At 40.8% G+C, this 15,374-nt stretch overlaps 1 protein-coding gene across 6 annotated transcripts in view; it reads right to left on the bottom strand.

The window, feature by feature from the left end:
- Positions 1–15,374, bottom strand: part of LOC142497458 (myosin-10-like) — a 148,021-nt gene that overhangs the window by 24,251 nt on the left and 108,396 nt on the right. For all 6 annotated transcript variants that reach the window (XM_075605270.1, XM_075605269.1, XM_075605271.1 and 3 more), the window contains 14 exons: positions 14,287–14,350; positions 13,746–13,844; positions 12,684–12,827; positions 11,090–11,185; positions 10,714–10,832; positions 10,382–10,534; positions 9,889–10,062; positions 9,064–9,237; positions 8,101–8,215; positions 4,916–5,109; positions 4,620–4,741; positions 3,808–3,877; positions 3,083–3,243; positions 1,298–1,406 (listed from right to left, as the gene is read on the bottom strand). In XM_075605270.1, coding sequence (XP_075461385.1) covers positions 1,298–1,406; positions 3,083–3,243; positions 3,808–3,877; positions 4,620–4,741; positions 4,916–5,109; positions 8,101–8,215; positions 9,064–9,237; positions 9,889–10,062; positions 10,382–10,534; positions 10,714–10,832; positions 11,090–11,185; positions 12,684–12,827; positions 13,746–13,844; positions 14,287–14,350 — 1,794 coding nt within the window. The remainder of the gene's footprint in view (positions 1–1,297; positions 1,407–3,082; positions 3,244–3,807; positions 3,878–4,619; positions 4,742–4,915; positions 5,110–8,100; positions 8,216–9,063; positions 9,238–9,888; positions 10,063–10,381; positions 10,535–10,713; positions 10,833–11,089; positions 11,186–12,683; positions 12,828–13,745; positions 13,845–14,286; positions 14,351–15,374) is intronic.

Here is a 15,374-nt window from a genome sequence, read left to right as displayed (position 1 = left end):
TAAAACAACTGATACATTGGATGTCTGGACATCTGATTAATATGCAGGCGGCTGAATACATGACCCAAACGTACCCCTGATGTAACTGATGCATGAACACTTTGCAAAAGGACTTTACTGGCTTGTTAGAATGACCTCTGCATACCCCAGCACCCACACACACGTACGTACCATTAATACGTCAACATGAATATTAGCATGGGTCAGAGTGAAGTTTAAACTGTACACTACCTAGACAAACACAATACTGTACCAGAGGGCACTTTCAAAGGACTGTAAAGACACAAGATCGTTCTGTGGTAGTACACAATTTGCACTAAAATAAGTTTTTTGGGAGTGGTAATATTTGACATTAAGGCCATCATTATATGGTTTGTGCGATAGGTCACGCTCCCCGTGCTTTGAATAGATGCGGTAATTTAGCAGGGCATTCTGTAAGGAGAGTTTTTATTTTTGGGGGGAAAAAACATATATTAATAAAATCAGAGGGAAAAAAATTCCGACCTTTTAGATGTAATCCAGTGGGTACAAATGAAGCGTCATTTATTAAGTACCATGGCGTGCACTAATTCATGTACATAGGCCAGACTTTGCCCGCCCGCTACCCAGGCCAATCATAAACGAACGCCATGTTACCTACTTATACTACCATTCTCAATAGGGACACAATAAGTGTGTGAAAAACCATGATACATTGCCTAGAATTGTACCAACGAGCTTACGATCAGGTTTGCTAGATTTGCTCTGTAAAGGTAGTTGGAATCACCATGTCCAAGATTTACTAACAGTGTTATGTTTCAACGCTCCTTGTAGCCCCTTCATGAATAATAAAGGCCCATATTTATAAAGCAGCGCTAGTCTGTAAGACACCTTCTGGCTCCGGAAGACCAGGCAATTCAAGTGAAGAAAGGAACATCTCCGCTTAGTAAATACAGCCCAAAGTGCACCAAGGGTTGAGTGCCATTTAATACATTTTGTGTCCATGTGTTGGACAAAAGTTTCTATCGGCAATATTTACTAACTTGTCCTATGCCATAAGCCACGTTCCCGTTCCAAAAGACACCGTACACTGAATAGACCAAAGGTGATTTATGGCATAGTTCTGATAACTAAATATGGGCCTATATATTTGGAACTTGCCAGCAGGACTAACTAAATACCTTACAGTCACAACAACAGTTTTCATTGGATAAAAGAACCACCTGCAGGTAATGGATTACACAATGGAGTACACACAGAGAAGTCAAGTTTCTTTCAGCTACAAAAGAAAAAAAGGCAACAGCTTGCAATGTCGAACCTTTGTAAACAGCCGCCACCACTGCCAGTGTCTCAGCTTCAGGTACGCAGCACAGTTACGCTGCACCACTTTCAGTGCACTCATCTGCTGCTGCTTCCTCAAAAACGCTCTGAAACAGAACATCAAATGAAGTGTTCAGTACAGTTACATAGTTACCTAGTTACATAATAGATGAGGTTGAAAAAGACATGCGTCTATCAAATTCAACTTATGCTAAATTTAGACGCCAGATACTTTATACTATATCTGTACTTAAAGAATATTGATCCAGAGGAAGGCAAACAAAAAAACCCCAGTTACATATCATCTAATGATATCTCATAAGGGGAAAAATAAATTGCTTCCTGACTCCAAGAATTGGCAATCGGATTAATCCCTGGATCAACATCCTTCCCATGTATACTTATTTGGTATATCCCTGTATACTTTTCCTTTCTAAAAAGATGTCCAACCTTTTTTTGAACAAATTTATTGTATCTGCCATCTCCGTCTCCATGGGTAATGAATTCCACATTTTAACTGCCCTTACTGTAAAGAACCCTTTCCTTAGTTGCTGGTGAAATCTCCTTTCCTCCAACCTTAAGGGATGATCCTGAGTCCTTTGTACTGCCCTTGGGATGAATAGTTATTTTGAAAGCTCTTGTACTGTCCCCAAATATATTTGTAGATAGTTATCATATCCCCTCTTAGACGCCTCTTTTCTAATATAAATAAATCTAATTTAGCTAGCCTCTCCTCATAAATCAGATTGTCCATCCACTTTATTAATTTGGTGGCTCTTCTCTGCACTTTCTCTAGTTCCGTAATTTCTTTTCTAAGGAGTGGTGCCCAAAATTGTACTCCATATTCAAGGTGTGGTCTTACAAATGCTTTATAATGGGGCATAATTATGTTTACTTCCCTTCCATCCATTGCCGTTTAATGCAAAAATAAGATCTTGCATGACATTGGGCACTATTGCTAAGCCTGCTATCTACAAGCACTCCTAAATTCTTTTCCATCAAGGATTCACCTAATTTATCCCCATTTAATTTGCAAATCACCTGTTTATTCTTGTTTCCAAATGCCTAACCTTACATCTACCATTAACTTGCCAAGTTTCCAGTCTCTCCAAGTCCTTCTGGAGAGAAATTACATCCTGCTCTGATTCTATTACCTTACACAATTTAGTATCATCAGCAAAGATGGAGACTTTGCTCTCGATGCCAACCTCAAGGTCATTAATAAACCAGTTAAAAAGCAGGGGTCCCAGTACCGATCCCCGAGGTACTCCACTCACGACTTTAGCCCAACCCGAAAAAGTTCCATTTATGACAACCCTCTGTTGTCTGTCATTCAACCAGTTTTCAATCCAGGTGCATATATTTTTACGGAGTCCAATTTGCTTTATTTTGTACACCAACCTCTTGTGTGAAACCGTATCAAAAGCCTTTGCAAAATGTAAGTAGACCACATCAACTGCATTACCCTGGTCTAAATTCCTATTTACCTCCTCAGCTATCCTTCATAAATCCATGCTGACTATTACTAATAATTTGGTTTTCAATGAGGTATTCCTGAATATTATCCCGTACATGTAATATCACACTATCCATTTGTGATTGGGGGAAAGATAAAGGCCAAGTGGCCTTCCTATGCAAGGAAACACATTCAAATACTGTACATTTCAAAACAATTAGGTAGGATGAGGATGTGTTGGTACATTAACAATAACATTACAGCTGTGTAAAAGGTCTCCATAAAGAGGCAGCTGCCCGGCGTTAAGGAAAATGTCCAAGCACTCACTTCCTGGCCATGTATCCGCGGGCAGCAGCCTGGAAAAGCACAATGATATCCGTGATCTTCAGGTCTCTCTCCTCTTCCAGGTGAGCCAGTACTCCGGCGCGGAAGAAGATTTTACTCTGTCCTATTCGGTACAGGTTGGGGTCCAGCTCCAAAGCCTTGATCTGAACAATGAAAAAAGGGTCGATGAGTATTGACATTTCGTTCAATAAATCTCCCTTTTCAGATCGGGTCTAATCAAGCTGCATTAACCCATTTGTTCCTATAATTCTCCAGCACATTCTCCCCCCACCATAAGCCATTTGCAGACATTCAAATTAGAATAAAAAATTGCTAGACCTGCACTTATAAGAACCATGAAACCATGGTCATTCATATTTAAGCAAAATATAAGCACTGTAAAATAAGGCTCAGAGAATCAAAATGCATTTTAGGTGCACTTATTGCATTATATATATATTTCTTTAAAAAAAAAAAAGTTCTTTTGTACCCCATCCCCCCCACCCCAAAAATAACCTGTCTGAAAAGAACAATAACATACAAGTTTAAAAAAAATAAAAATCTATGAATTATTTGTGAATGTCTAAGACATTTTACAGAAAGACTAGTTTTACTTATTAAAGTTTAGAAAAGTTTTTTTATAGCGGTTAAAAATCTCAAGATTAATCAAGAGAGACAGACAAAAGTAAAAGCTAAACGCAGGATAGTTAGCGCAGTATTATACTTACCATTTGTGCACAAGCTTGTTTGCCATCCATAAAACCTTTAGGAATAGCATTTGGAGTCAGAATCTCATACCTGTATTTGCAAACAGAATGAGGTATTAGTAGCTAGTAGAATGATTTATTTGATGTTAATTTAATGCTACGGTTGCTTCCATCCTACTATCGTAGTTGCCTTCTACACAATAATACACTTGAGAATAAATAGTTTTTATTGGTTGATAACCAATATAATATTAAATTGTGTATTTAATGCACAGTTAGAAATAATATATATTATAGGTGTATGTAACAGTACACACTCACATTGCATGCGTTGCTATAATACTTTCATCTCTTGAATGCTACAAACAGATTTAACAAAATGCAGGTAATTGCAGTAAATGCTCTCCTGGCACTAAAGGTATTCATTTATACTATAGAAGTCATGCAAAAACATTATTAAACATTGATGTAATTATGGGGTGAACAACTTCAGTCCTCAAAGGCCACCAACAGGTCAGGTTTTCAGCATATTCCTGCTTCAGCACAGGTGGCTCAATCAATGACTGGAGTTGGCCACCCCTAGTCTAATTGATCCAATACAGCAGATCCATGAGGGACAATGTATCAAAATCTCCCAGCATCATGTCTGGGACAAAGAAAAGGCATCAGATTTATCAAAGACAAAAGCAGCCATCGCGTTTAATCTTTGATAGCTCGGGGGGTGTATTTTGGCGCCCCTTTTGCAGCTGGGAGACGTTCATTGTTTATCCTCCCAAGAGAGAACCCCCAGTTTAGAAATGCTGCACACGCATACAGCTGGTTCATTCGAGTACCTCTGCCTGAACTCTTGGAAGATGATTCGATTTGGGAAGCCCTGTCTGCAAATACGGATTCCCTCCAGCACGCCGTTACAACGTAGCTGGTCAAGGACCAGTTGGGGCTCCAGCTTCCCAGCCTAGTGACCAACAATATACAATTATTACACAGTGGCGGGCACAATGAGAATGACAGGATACTCATGTTTGGAACAAGCTTTAATCAAACACAAATGCGATTAGGCCTGTAATACGGATTTAGGGAAAGTGTAGGCTACAGATATAATACAGGAAAAACATATCATGTAATATACCTTCTTCTCGTGGTTGGGAATAATGCAGCGGACAAAGTTGGGGTTGGTGTTTCTCAGTGTAGACATGAGCTTAGACAGTGATTCTTTGTATAGCTGTCCCACTGTGCGGAACATGCCTTTCTTGGTCTTGTACGTTGAGCCGAATGTCATCTCAGACATTCCACTAACTTGGTCCAATCCCACGATTCGATCCACTAAGGGCAAGATAAAGAAGTTTGAAATGAAAACACGGAACATGGTACATCTGGCATTAACTTGGATAATCTAGAACATATATAGTCTAGACTAGGGGTGGCCAACGCCAGTCGTCAAGGGCCACCAACATGTAAAGTTTTAAGGATATCCCTGCTTCAGCACAGGTGGCTGAGACTTGGCCCCTGATTGAGCCACCTGTGATAAAGCAGGCATATCCTTAAAACCTGACCTGTTGGTGGCCTTTGACGACTGGAGTTGGCCTCCCTTGGTCTAGAACCTGGAAGCTGGAGGCATTGCAAGAAGTTGCTTACATTGTGAAAGCTGGAATGTAGAGAAAACAGACAACAACAAAAAGACTTTTTTTTAGCAGTAGCAGGTGTGCCGGATCTTGTTGTTGGTATGGTCTGGCAACATTAATCCTGCGTATATACCTTGTCCTAATGCAAACTTAACATAGATGGCAAAATGAATGGACTTGCAATGAATCAGATAAATGATAGAACAGGTAGTATATACTAATGTGAGTGCCATATAAATATATATATATATATATATATATATATATATATATATATATATATATATATATATATATATATAGCCAAGCATTCAAAGTACTGTAACACCTAGTTTTAATGCAGCACATTCACCAAAGAAACCCACCTCAAAGTGAGTAATAACCAGACGTCAATAAAAGCTCTGCACGTATTTAAAATTACTACTTTTTCTGTATTGCAAAGAAGATGATTAAACATTTAGAAATCATCCAGACATCAACTGTGGTGATATTGTGTTTTCATAACTTAGGGACAGTTTCCAGCACAAAATGTAAGCTGCAATTACAGATGGACAGATTCCATACTGCATCAGCGCAGGCGAGGAGGGGGCGAGGAAAGTCAATTATCCATGTTCTAGAAACAGTGGAATATGGTCTGGCTGGTGGATTTGTATAATCAACTCTATATTGAGCCTCCCACCAAACGTAATACTAATTGAAAGATTATATTATTAGTTAACAACCTGTTTGCTAAGATGTAAACTAGATTTGTAAACAAGCTGGTAACTATGTTGGCAATCTCACATGCATGGCAGCCACTGCGAAAGTACATGACTAGCAAACTGGTTGTTGTTTCTGCTGTACAAATCATGAACTCTTTGGGGCCAAGCAATGTCACTTAGGGGGTAATTCTATATGGTTCGGAAAAGCCCAAAAGGCACTTCAGATAACAAAGACTACGGCCCCAAGTTGTTTTTGTATTGCTGCATAAGTAATAATAGCCGTTTGACTTACAAGATGTCTGAAGTGCAATGTATCCTAGGTGTACAGTATATGGGGGCAGATGGGAGTGACATGAGCTTATAAGGGTTCTCAAAGGAAAAGGCCAAGTTCCACAAGAGAAAAAAAACCTGCAGAATCCACACTGTATCTGGCACATCACTACTGCAGTCAAAGGCAGGCTACATCTTTGTAATATGTTGTATTGTTTTTAAATGTCAAAACTAAATGCAATTTTAAAATGGGTTAGTAGATCCCTCCAGTCTTTAGGAGTTAGGATGAAACGATGTTAGAACTCGGATGTCATGTATAACATGGCTCATATGAAAGAGACCGACGTGTACCAATATTCCTCACTAATCCCTCGGGATTCACCATTAGAAACAACAATAGCTGTTTCCTTCCTTCTTCACCCACTACAGCTTTATACTGCAGAATCTGGAGGGAAAATGGAGGAGTCAGAAACACAAGCCGTTTCTTCTCATTCAGTGATCATTCATATGATATTTTAACTGGTTCCTACCTAACTCCTGTAAACAAAATCGGGTTATTGCAATAATTTTATGTAATACTTAATTTTGTAAAGCTCATTACGAGTACATAGGCATATTGAAATTTGTGGAGGCTAAATGGGCTGTAGCTTGCCTTTAACAATTCCATACAGCACAAGAGGAGAGGCAAAGCTGAAAGAGGCACAGACGGAAGTGACACAAACACTGTGCGAGCAAAGCCTCTCTTCAGCCTTTGTAGAGCATGCTGGGAGTGCATCAGGGCATGGGATGCTGCTACAAGCATACAACTGAGTCACCACCTACTTTCACCCGGGCCCTGTGGCAGCACAGCGTAGGTGTCAAAGAAATAAACCGCCTGAATGTTCTGGATATCTGAAGAGATACGGCATGGCAAGGTAGGGTGGGGAAGTTGTGTTTGAAGTGGAGTGGCAATTTTTGCAATGGAACATAGGGCAAAGGGTTCATGTATGTGGAAGATAGTGCAGAGCATTGTAGGTTTAAAAAAGATCATTTGGGTGGCAGAAATAGGGTCCGCATGTATGGGGAAAAGAAAATGGGAGAAATGAACGCAAAAATATATAAAGTGAAGGTGGTAGGATGGAGAGAGCAGTTACAAAATATAAAAGGTGATGATGTTAAAAATGTTGTGATCATAAAGAATAATGGATTTATTTTAGGTAAGTATAAGGGAGTTAAAAGCAAAGCAAAGAGAGAAACAAAGGGGATTTGGGGCAGGTCAGGAGAGAGTGTAATTCAAAAGCAAGTTAGTTGCATATTAATATCAGCAATAAACATAGGACAGTCTAAACAGCGCAGTTTAATAATAAATACTGTGTTCGAGCAAAGAGGATTACTAATCCCAGCACCGTGTATGGTAACTTTAGCGAATCATCCTAAACAAAATGGCAAATGCTAAAAGCTTACAGTATTGTATGTAGAACTGTGATGAAAGATCTAGTGGATTTAATTCCCAAATGTATTTCTTATAAACAGAAATGTGTATATTCAGAATATGAGGATTAATCTGTTGTGGTCAGAACTACATCTTTATGGCTTTAACCTCTTGAGCCAGATGATCATATTCTCACACCCACAGACCAATACTTTTAGAAATGGAACTGTATTAGTCCCTGTTATTTCAGGATCCTTTAATCCTTAACTCAACCATCTTTCCAGAGCGCGTTCTCTTCCTACGCCCTTACCATCTTTCCAGAGCTCTGCAGTAAACTTGTCCGTGCTCTGGTGCAGAAGAGTTGCCACATTGTCGTTCAGAGGATCCATGTTCTTCATCAGCCATTCGTCTGCTTTATAATCCACCTGTCAGAGACAACACACAAATAACCTTTACATAGCTGATAGTATTATCCCTTAGGGAAAAAAAAAAAAAACATAATTAACTACCTTGTGTCTCTTTTTCAAATTCTACATACAGTATTACCCGGGGTTTATGTGAAAGACATGGGGCCTAATTCTATAAAGTGAGATATTGTATATCCGGCGCTATCATTGAAGCTGATGGGGCTTTCGGGGCGATAGCCCCCCAAATCTGCGCTATCGCACTTTATAGAACACCCACAGGCGTCCCCCATATAGGACCACTGCATGTGCATGTAGTAGTAATGTTATGTTTCTGCACTCATCTACTTTATAACAAACTCAAACCATAAACACTTGTAGAAGTAAATGAGCATTGAAGGGGACAGTTATCCCAAGAGCACACGCTGATCACTTCACCCAATTTCTATGGCCACAAATGTACAAATCTTCAATCCACGCTTATGAGAATGTTATTTATTCATAGATCATGGTAGATTCATTCGTTGGTGCCATGTCTGTATTTGTACCTCTAAATATAAATAGATGTGTCCAAATTCACATTGATCTCTATTTTGTGCACACTGTGTACATCAGTTCTGACCAAGCATTGGGCAAAATAAGCACCTTTCCCTACTGCAGGGGTGCTTAACTCCAGTCATCAAGACCCCCTCCCTCCCAACATGTCAGGCTTTCAGGATATCCCTGCTTCAGCACAGGTGGCTCAGTCATTGACTGAGCCACCTGTGCTGAAGCAGGGATATTCTGAAAGCCCGACCTGTTGGTGGCCCTTGAGGACTGGAGTTGACCGCCCCTGCACTATAGTTTTAACGGACGTAGATGTGCCTCACCTTTCCAGCATAATGGATGATACTCAAATCCGCCTTGTCTCGCAGCTGTCGGGGTTTCTGGAATTTCGGGTGTGTTCCCAGCTCCTGAGACACCTTTTCCACAAAGCTCTTATCAGTTGCTTTGGGGAACCAGCACTCCTCATCCAGCAGGGACAACACACCTGGAGGATTTGCCTGATATAAAACAGAGAGAGAAAAAGTCACTTGGTGATGGTATTCCAAGACAAAGGATCAGCGCTCACCACCATCAAATAAGAAAAAGGCTACAAGAAGTAGACACCGTTAACACCATTGAAAGACACATACTACTGTTTGAAAGATTGCATTGTAACATCTTGATCTGACATAAGAAGAAAGATGCTAAAGTCAAAGCACAATCTGTGCATGTGCGAACGCGTGTGCATGTGCCGCATGCTTTTAGTTTGTATAGAATCTCAGTGCTGCCAGGAGCGACAGGTACTGTGTGTGTCTGTGTGTATATGTGTCTATGTGTGTGAGTATATGTGTGTGTATAGATTGGGTGAGTGAAATAATGGTGTAAATAAGATTTTTTTAAACAAAAAAAAGTTGAATAAATAAAAAATGTTTTATTTGTGCACTCATTGACACACACACATACACACACACACACACACACACACCGCAAAATCATCCCTCCCAGCGTCTTCGCCGCTGTCTGTCGGCTCCCCGCCGTGCGCACACGCGGCCCTTGTATAGAAGGGCTGGCTGACCTCAGCCATCTATAACTGCCGCGCGCGCCCCGCCACTATAGAACCAGCCTAAATGTCAAGATAATCTCAGTTCCTCCTGATAGTTATGTCTCACCGCTCTCTCAATGAGGTCAATGCAAGGCTGCAGATCCAGGCCAAAGTCAATGAAGTTCCACTCGATCCCTTCGCGCTGGTACTCCTCCTGCTCCAGGATGAACATGGTGTGGTTGAAGAGCTGCTGCAGTTTCTCATTTGTGTAGTTAATGCAAAGCTGCTCAAAGGAGTTCAGCTGCAGGAAAAGAAAGGGAGCATTGCAGAGGCAACGTTAGCGGGTGACAATGGAAGTTCCAAGAAACGGCAGCGGGTTTGGAAGACAATGTTTCCTATATAGTAACAATCAGCAGCCACATTAGACACGCAATGCAGGTAACATAGGCTCATGTATTAACGAATGGAAATTACAGTAGTACAGGTGCAAGGCCAAAAATAGTCACAAGAAAATATGTTCCAACAGAACAGACAAAATGAGTGAAAACGTTGATATTTAAAACATCATTGGCAGTATCATAAAAGAAAAGAAAATGTTTAAGAGGGGATCCTGCATTTACCTCAAATATTTCAAAGCCTGCTATATCCAGGATTCCTATGAATGATGCTCCCTGCCTTTTGGTTCTGTCCAGAGCCCTGTTAATGCGATGAACCAGCCAGCGGAACAGCCTTTCATACAGAGCTTTTGCAAGAGCCTCCACAGCAAAATCCGCCTGCACACACAAAACTCCCACATCAGTATACATCTCTTAAAGGGATTCTCTAGTTTAGAGAATAAAAACAATAAATGTTTTATTGTATAACAAATCGGGAACAGACTTTTTTTCCCCCTCCAGCTTAATGGTATCAGATCTCAACATTGTGCTACTTCCTTTGTTCAACAATTGCTCACCTGTTCCTTAGTCTGCGCCTTCTGGACATAATCACGGCCAACTTTAATCCTTGGCATCAGGATAGCACGAGTGAATTCTGTGACATTCAGGCCCAAAAGGTGGCATAGTTTCTGTGCAGCTAGATAAACAGAAGAGTTACAATGTAACAGACTTCACATTGGTCAACTAAATGGAAGACCACAGCAAGGCTAAGAATTGTGCAGAAAGTACGAGTAACCTAAGTTAAGAAAGCTTTGCTACTTTACTTCGTAACCTCCATGTGCTTTACCTACGCTAACCAGATTGATACGCTTTCTTCTTTATCAAAGCATTTACTGGCACAATGACATCCTGCAGCTAAGCTTGGAGCCCTCTGATCTCAACGCCCTTTCATACCTGTGTTATCTGGCATAGAGGCTTGATCTGTGTTCCTCTCCTTTCGAAAAATAATGTTACCAAACTGCAAAACAGCAGACACCATCTTCAGCATAGCTGATTGGGAAGAGAAGAAAAATAAATGATAATGGTCTTTTTTCCTATAGTATGTAAGTCAACAGTGACGTCATTCTCATGAGTAACTTTTTATTGTTAAAGTACCATGACCCCTTTAAAGTGACAATCCAAGCCGGCAATTTTTTTTGTGCAAATGTTTAATTTGAATAATATTGAAGCAGGGGGTCTCAGGAGCTGAACCCCGTTAATTTCAGCCCCGGAAACCCTGTCTCCGGAGATACTCACCTCTGAAGTAGGTGCCGGTAGCAGCTCTCCTCGGCTGCCGGGGATCAGGTAATAGCTGCTGTTTAAAGTTCTTGGATCCTACGAGCCAATAGGAAGCCGTGACATCATCGGCGCAGCTTCCTATTGGCCCATGTGATGTGAAAGCTTTAAACTTTAACGCCCTGCTTGCTCAGCCGGAGTACCGGCACCTAATTTGGAGGCAAGGATCTCCGGAAGTAGGGGGTACCGGGAGCTGAAATTAATTGGACTCAGCTCTGGAGACCCCCTGCTTTAAAGCTAAATATATATTTAAAAAATAAATAGCTGGCTTAGATTGCTCCTTTAGGTGTAGTAGTGATAAAAGAGAATATAAGATAATACTGGATTTCATTATTATACAGTACATAAATAACATCACCTATTGGCTGCTCTCTGGTTGTATAGGACCTCGCCTATGAGCGAGTGCTGTGTGGGTATTACGTCATACACACTTTGAGCACATTTTTAAATAAAATGACACCAATTTTATGCAAAAAGATTAGTTTGGCTGTTACAAAGAATGAAATATAGGTTGAATGAATGTCAGGCTTTTGAAGGTGAATATGCATGGATACTGTATTGTTTGCTTTTGCATGTAAACTCTATAAAGCTTTGCATGTTACCATTCCAGACACTGAATACACAAAAAAGGGATTTTAGAACCAGAAGATCTTGGCCCATATTTACGAGCTGATGATGATAATGATGATAATGATGATAACTTTATTTCATGTCGAGTGTTTCTCCCAATGGGACAAAGCGCGTCACAATTACAGTACAATGCGCAGTACACAGCACATAGGAATGTTACAGAAACAGCCCCTGCCCAGATGAGGTTACAATCTGTTGTTGGTGCCTGAGGCACAGGGAGATAAAGTGACTTGCCCAAGGTCAGAAGGAGCACGACTCTGGGATCTGTCGTTGTTATCAGTCAGTGCCTTTACTCACTGAGCCACTCCTCCTCCTCCTATGCCACAGCACACCTTCCAGCACCGATTAGTAAATATAGCCATTATCCTTTGTACATCTTTCCTTTCCAAACCTGAGAACATTAGGGTTCTTGTGTTACAACAAGTAACAAAACACTACAGTGTAGATGAGTTGATGGAACCGTATGCTGAATGGACACTTAATTACCCATTGGTAACATTGCAATTCTGTCTGTCTTGTGGCTGTAAATAATATTGCTACGCAACATTCCTGTGTCATCAAAACGTATCCGCCGGTCACTTACACATTATTTCCTCGTGGTTAATGCCCATGATTTTCATAGACTCCAATGTCTCCTGGAAGATCTCCTTGTCTTGTTGGCCGGGTATGGGAAGGCTTCCATTGGATAGAAAGCGATACTTGTTGAAGGCCTCCAACAGCAGGTCGGCTGGAAAACAATACGTTTATTACTACAACTGAATACTGTGTATTCAATGTTGTGGTTTCCAAGGTATGTACTGTAATAACACGCAAATCATTCAGTAAAAATATTACTTTTGAATAATAATTCATTATAATTTTAATTACATTGTGTTCCAGCAAAATACAGTCACTGTTCCATGTAAATTTGCATGTTAATAACAGGTCCAATATAATGCACAATTAATATAAGAATGTTCAAGACATTTGTTGCACACAAGAAAGCAGCGTGACACAGCATCTCTACAACGCACATGCTGCGCCAACCCAACGCGTCCGACCTCATTTACCAGCGGACCTGGATATTACTTCCCTGTGACACCAACGGACCTAATCCTGAATTATCCAGGCAAAGTCAAGCATTTTGAATAATCTAATCATATTGTTTTCCCTCTGAAACAATACAAAACGGGTAGATCCGCATTACATTCCTGGGAGTATCAGCGAAAGTACAGCTGTATAACAGAAAGCAGACGTGCTTTATAGCAAGGGTGGGCAACTCCAGTCCTCAAGGGCCACCAACAAGTCAAGTTTCCAGGATATGCCTGCTTCAGCGCAGGTGGCTCAATCGATGGAGCCACCTGTGCTGAAGCAGGGATATCCCGAGATCCTGAACTGTTGGTGGCCCTTGAAGACTGGAGTTGGCCACCCTTGCTTTATGGCATGTAAACTCATCAGATGTACTTATACTGCTGAAAAAGTAAACGGATACAAATGAATGGGGTGTTTTGCCTTTATTACAATGTAAATATACCTATTATTATTATGGCAGCGCGCGCACACACACAGTGATACCAGAATTTATCAACACAAAAACCCAGGAACGGCTGTAAATGAGACACAGACGGGCAGAAAAGTATATAGAAACATGGTAGCAAACACTTACTTTTCACATGCTCTCCCGCTCCTGATAGAAGCTGGTAAAAGATGTGGAATGTTCTTTCATCTTTAGCTTGGCGAATAGCTCGAGATTTCTCCAACAAATCTGCACCGAGTGGTTAAAGACGGAAAACCAAAAACATTTTAGCAGGGCACAGACATCGCTCTTGAGCTGGAGTGAATTCAATGCGTTCAGGTTTGATCCGCAGTATGTCAGCAAACATTACCTGCCTTTTTAAAGGTGCATACTTACTGAACATACTGTAAATAATAGATGGTAGTATATAAAAGCAACTATGCAATATATGCATTATACAAGTCTAAGCTGCCCTGTGTAAGAAATAGAATGACTAAGACACAATTCTCCTGTTGTACATTGAATTTAGCAGGCTGTTATACATACTACAATGTGAAACAGTGACCTATATCTACAGTAGTTCAAAAGTACATTATGGTATCATCATATTTCAGTTAGTCCCTGGACATTTCTCCATGACCTGTCCTTCAGTGCCGTCTTTATGGCCACACAAGACATATTGAAAGGATACAAGTCTCGATGTTGGCTCCAACGATGTAGCCAGCTACATCAAAATTGATGCGGATAAATTTGCCCTATGGGAAATTGAACAAAAACGCTTGAAATATTTTCAGTTACAAAAACATGCATGTCACACAATGGCCAAATATCTTAACATGATTACAACTAGGCTAGGTTTTGGAAGAGTTGGTGGCACTTCAAGGGCACATTACAACCATAGCTTTCTGAAACGTGATACTGAAAGTGGGCAGACGTTACGAGGCTCAGAATGCCATGGTGTAGTAAGCAGGCATCGGACTTCCGGACTCCAGACTACAGTATCGATAGGAGACTTCTTGATTGCCAATGAATTGGTAAAAGCAAAGAAGAAACATGTTCTCAGTGCAACTTTCATGGTCAATTTTGCTTTAATCTGCTGATTTTAACATACCTGATGCAGTTTCTGATGAGCAGAATTAACCTCGGTGTCATCTGAATTTTTAAATTGTTTCTATTATCATTAGAGTTACCACCTCTTCAGGTGTGACCCGTATTCTCGGGGTATAGGAATGCCATCCCAGGGCTCAGGGTTTCCTGATCATTTCTCAGGGCCGCCGACAAGGGTTATTGATCAGCCTGTCTCCCTGGGCTGCTTCTCTCTGCGGGGACGGGACCGTCACTGCATACAGGCAATCCCTCCTCCCCCTGCCTGTTTCCCCACCCTAGTAGCGGTATCTCCCCGCCCCCAAGGTAAAAGAGTGTGTGTTGTGATTGTGTGTGTGTGTTGTGATTGAATGTGTTTTTGATGTGACTGATTGTGTGTTGTGTGTATCAAGTTATCAGTGAAATTCAGGTTCAAGAAATGTCCTCAAAAGCAAAAGTAAGGACACACTGCCCACATCACAGACACTGCAACTCAAATGACAGAGGTCTGACTGCACTTCTTTTAGTAAACCATGTGCTACGTTTGTGCAAGGCGTCCATGTTTATACCATCCCCTCCCATACATGTCTGTGTGTAGCAGGTGCAATACATCATACAGTCACACCCTTCAGCTCTACAGTGTCTTTCAACAAAGCCTTTTCTATTTTATTTTTGACTATGGAAAAAAAAAAAAAA

The sequence above is a fragment of the Ascaphus truei genome, chromosome 6, assembly GCF_040206685.1.
Source record: "Ascaphus truei isolate aAscTru1 chromosome 6, aAscTru1.hap1, whole genome shotgun sequence".
In the NCBI taxonomy this organism is placed as follows: Eukaryota; Metazoa; Chordata; class Amphibia; order Anura; family Ascaphidae; genus Ascaphus; species Ascaphus truei.
Note: the sequence above shows the minus strand (reverse complement) of the source record. Positions and strands in the feature narration are given on the sequence as shown.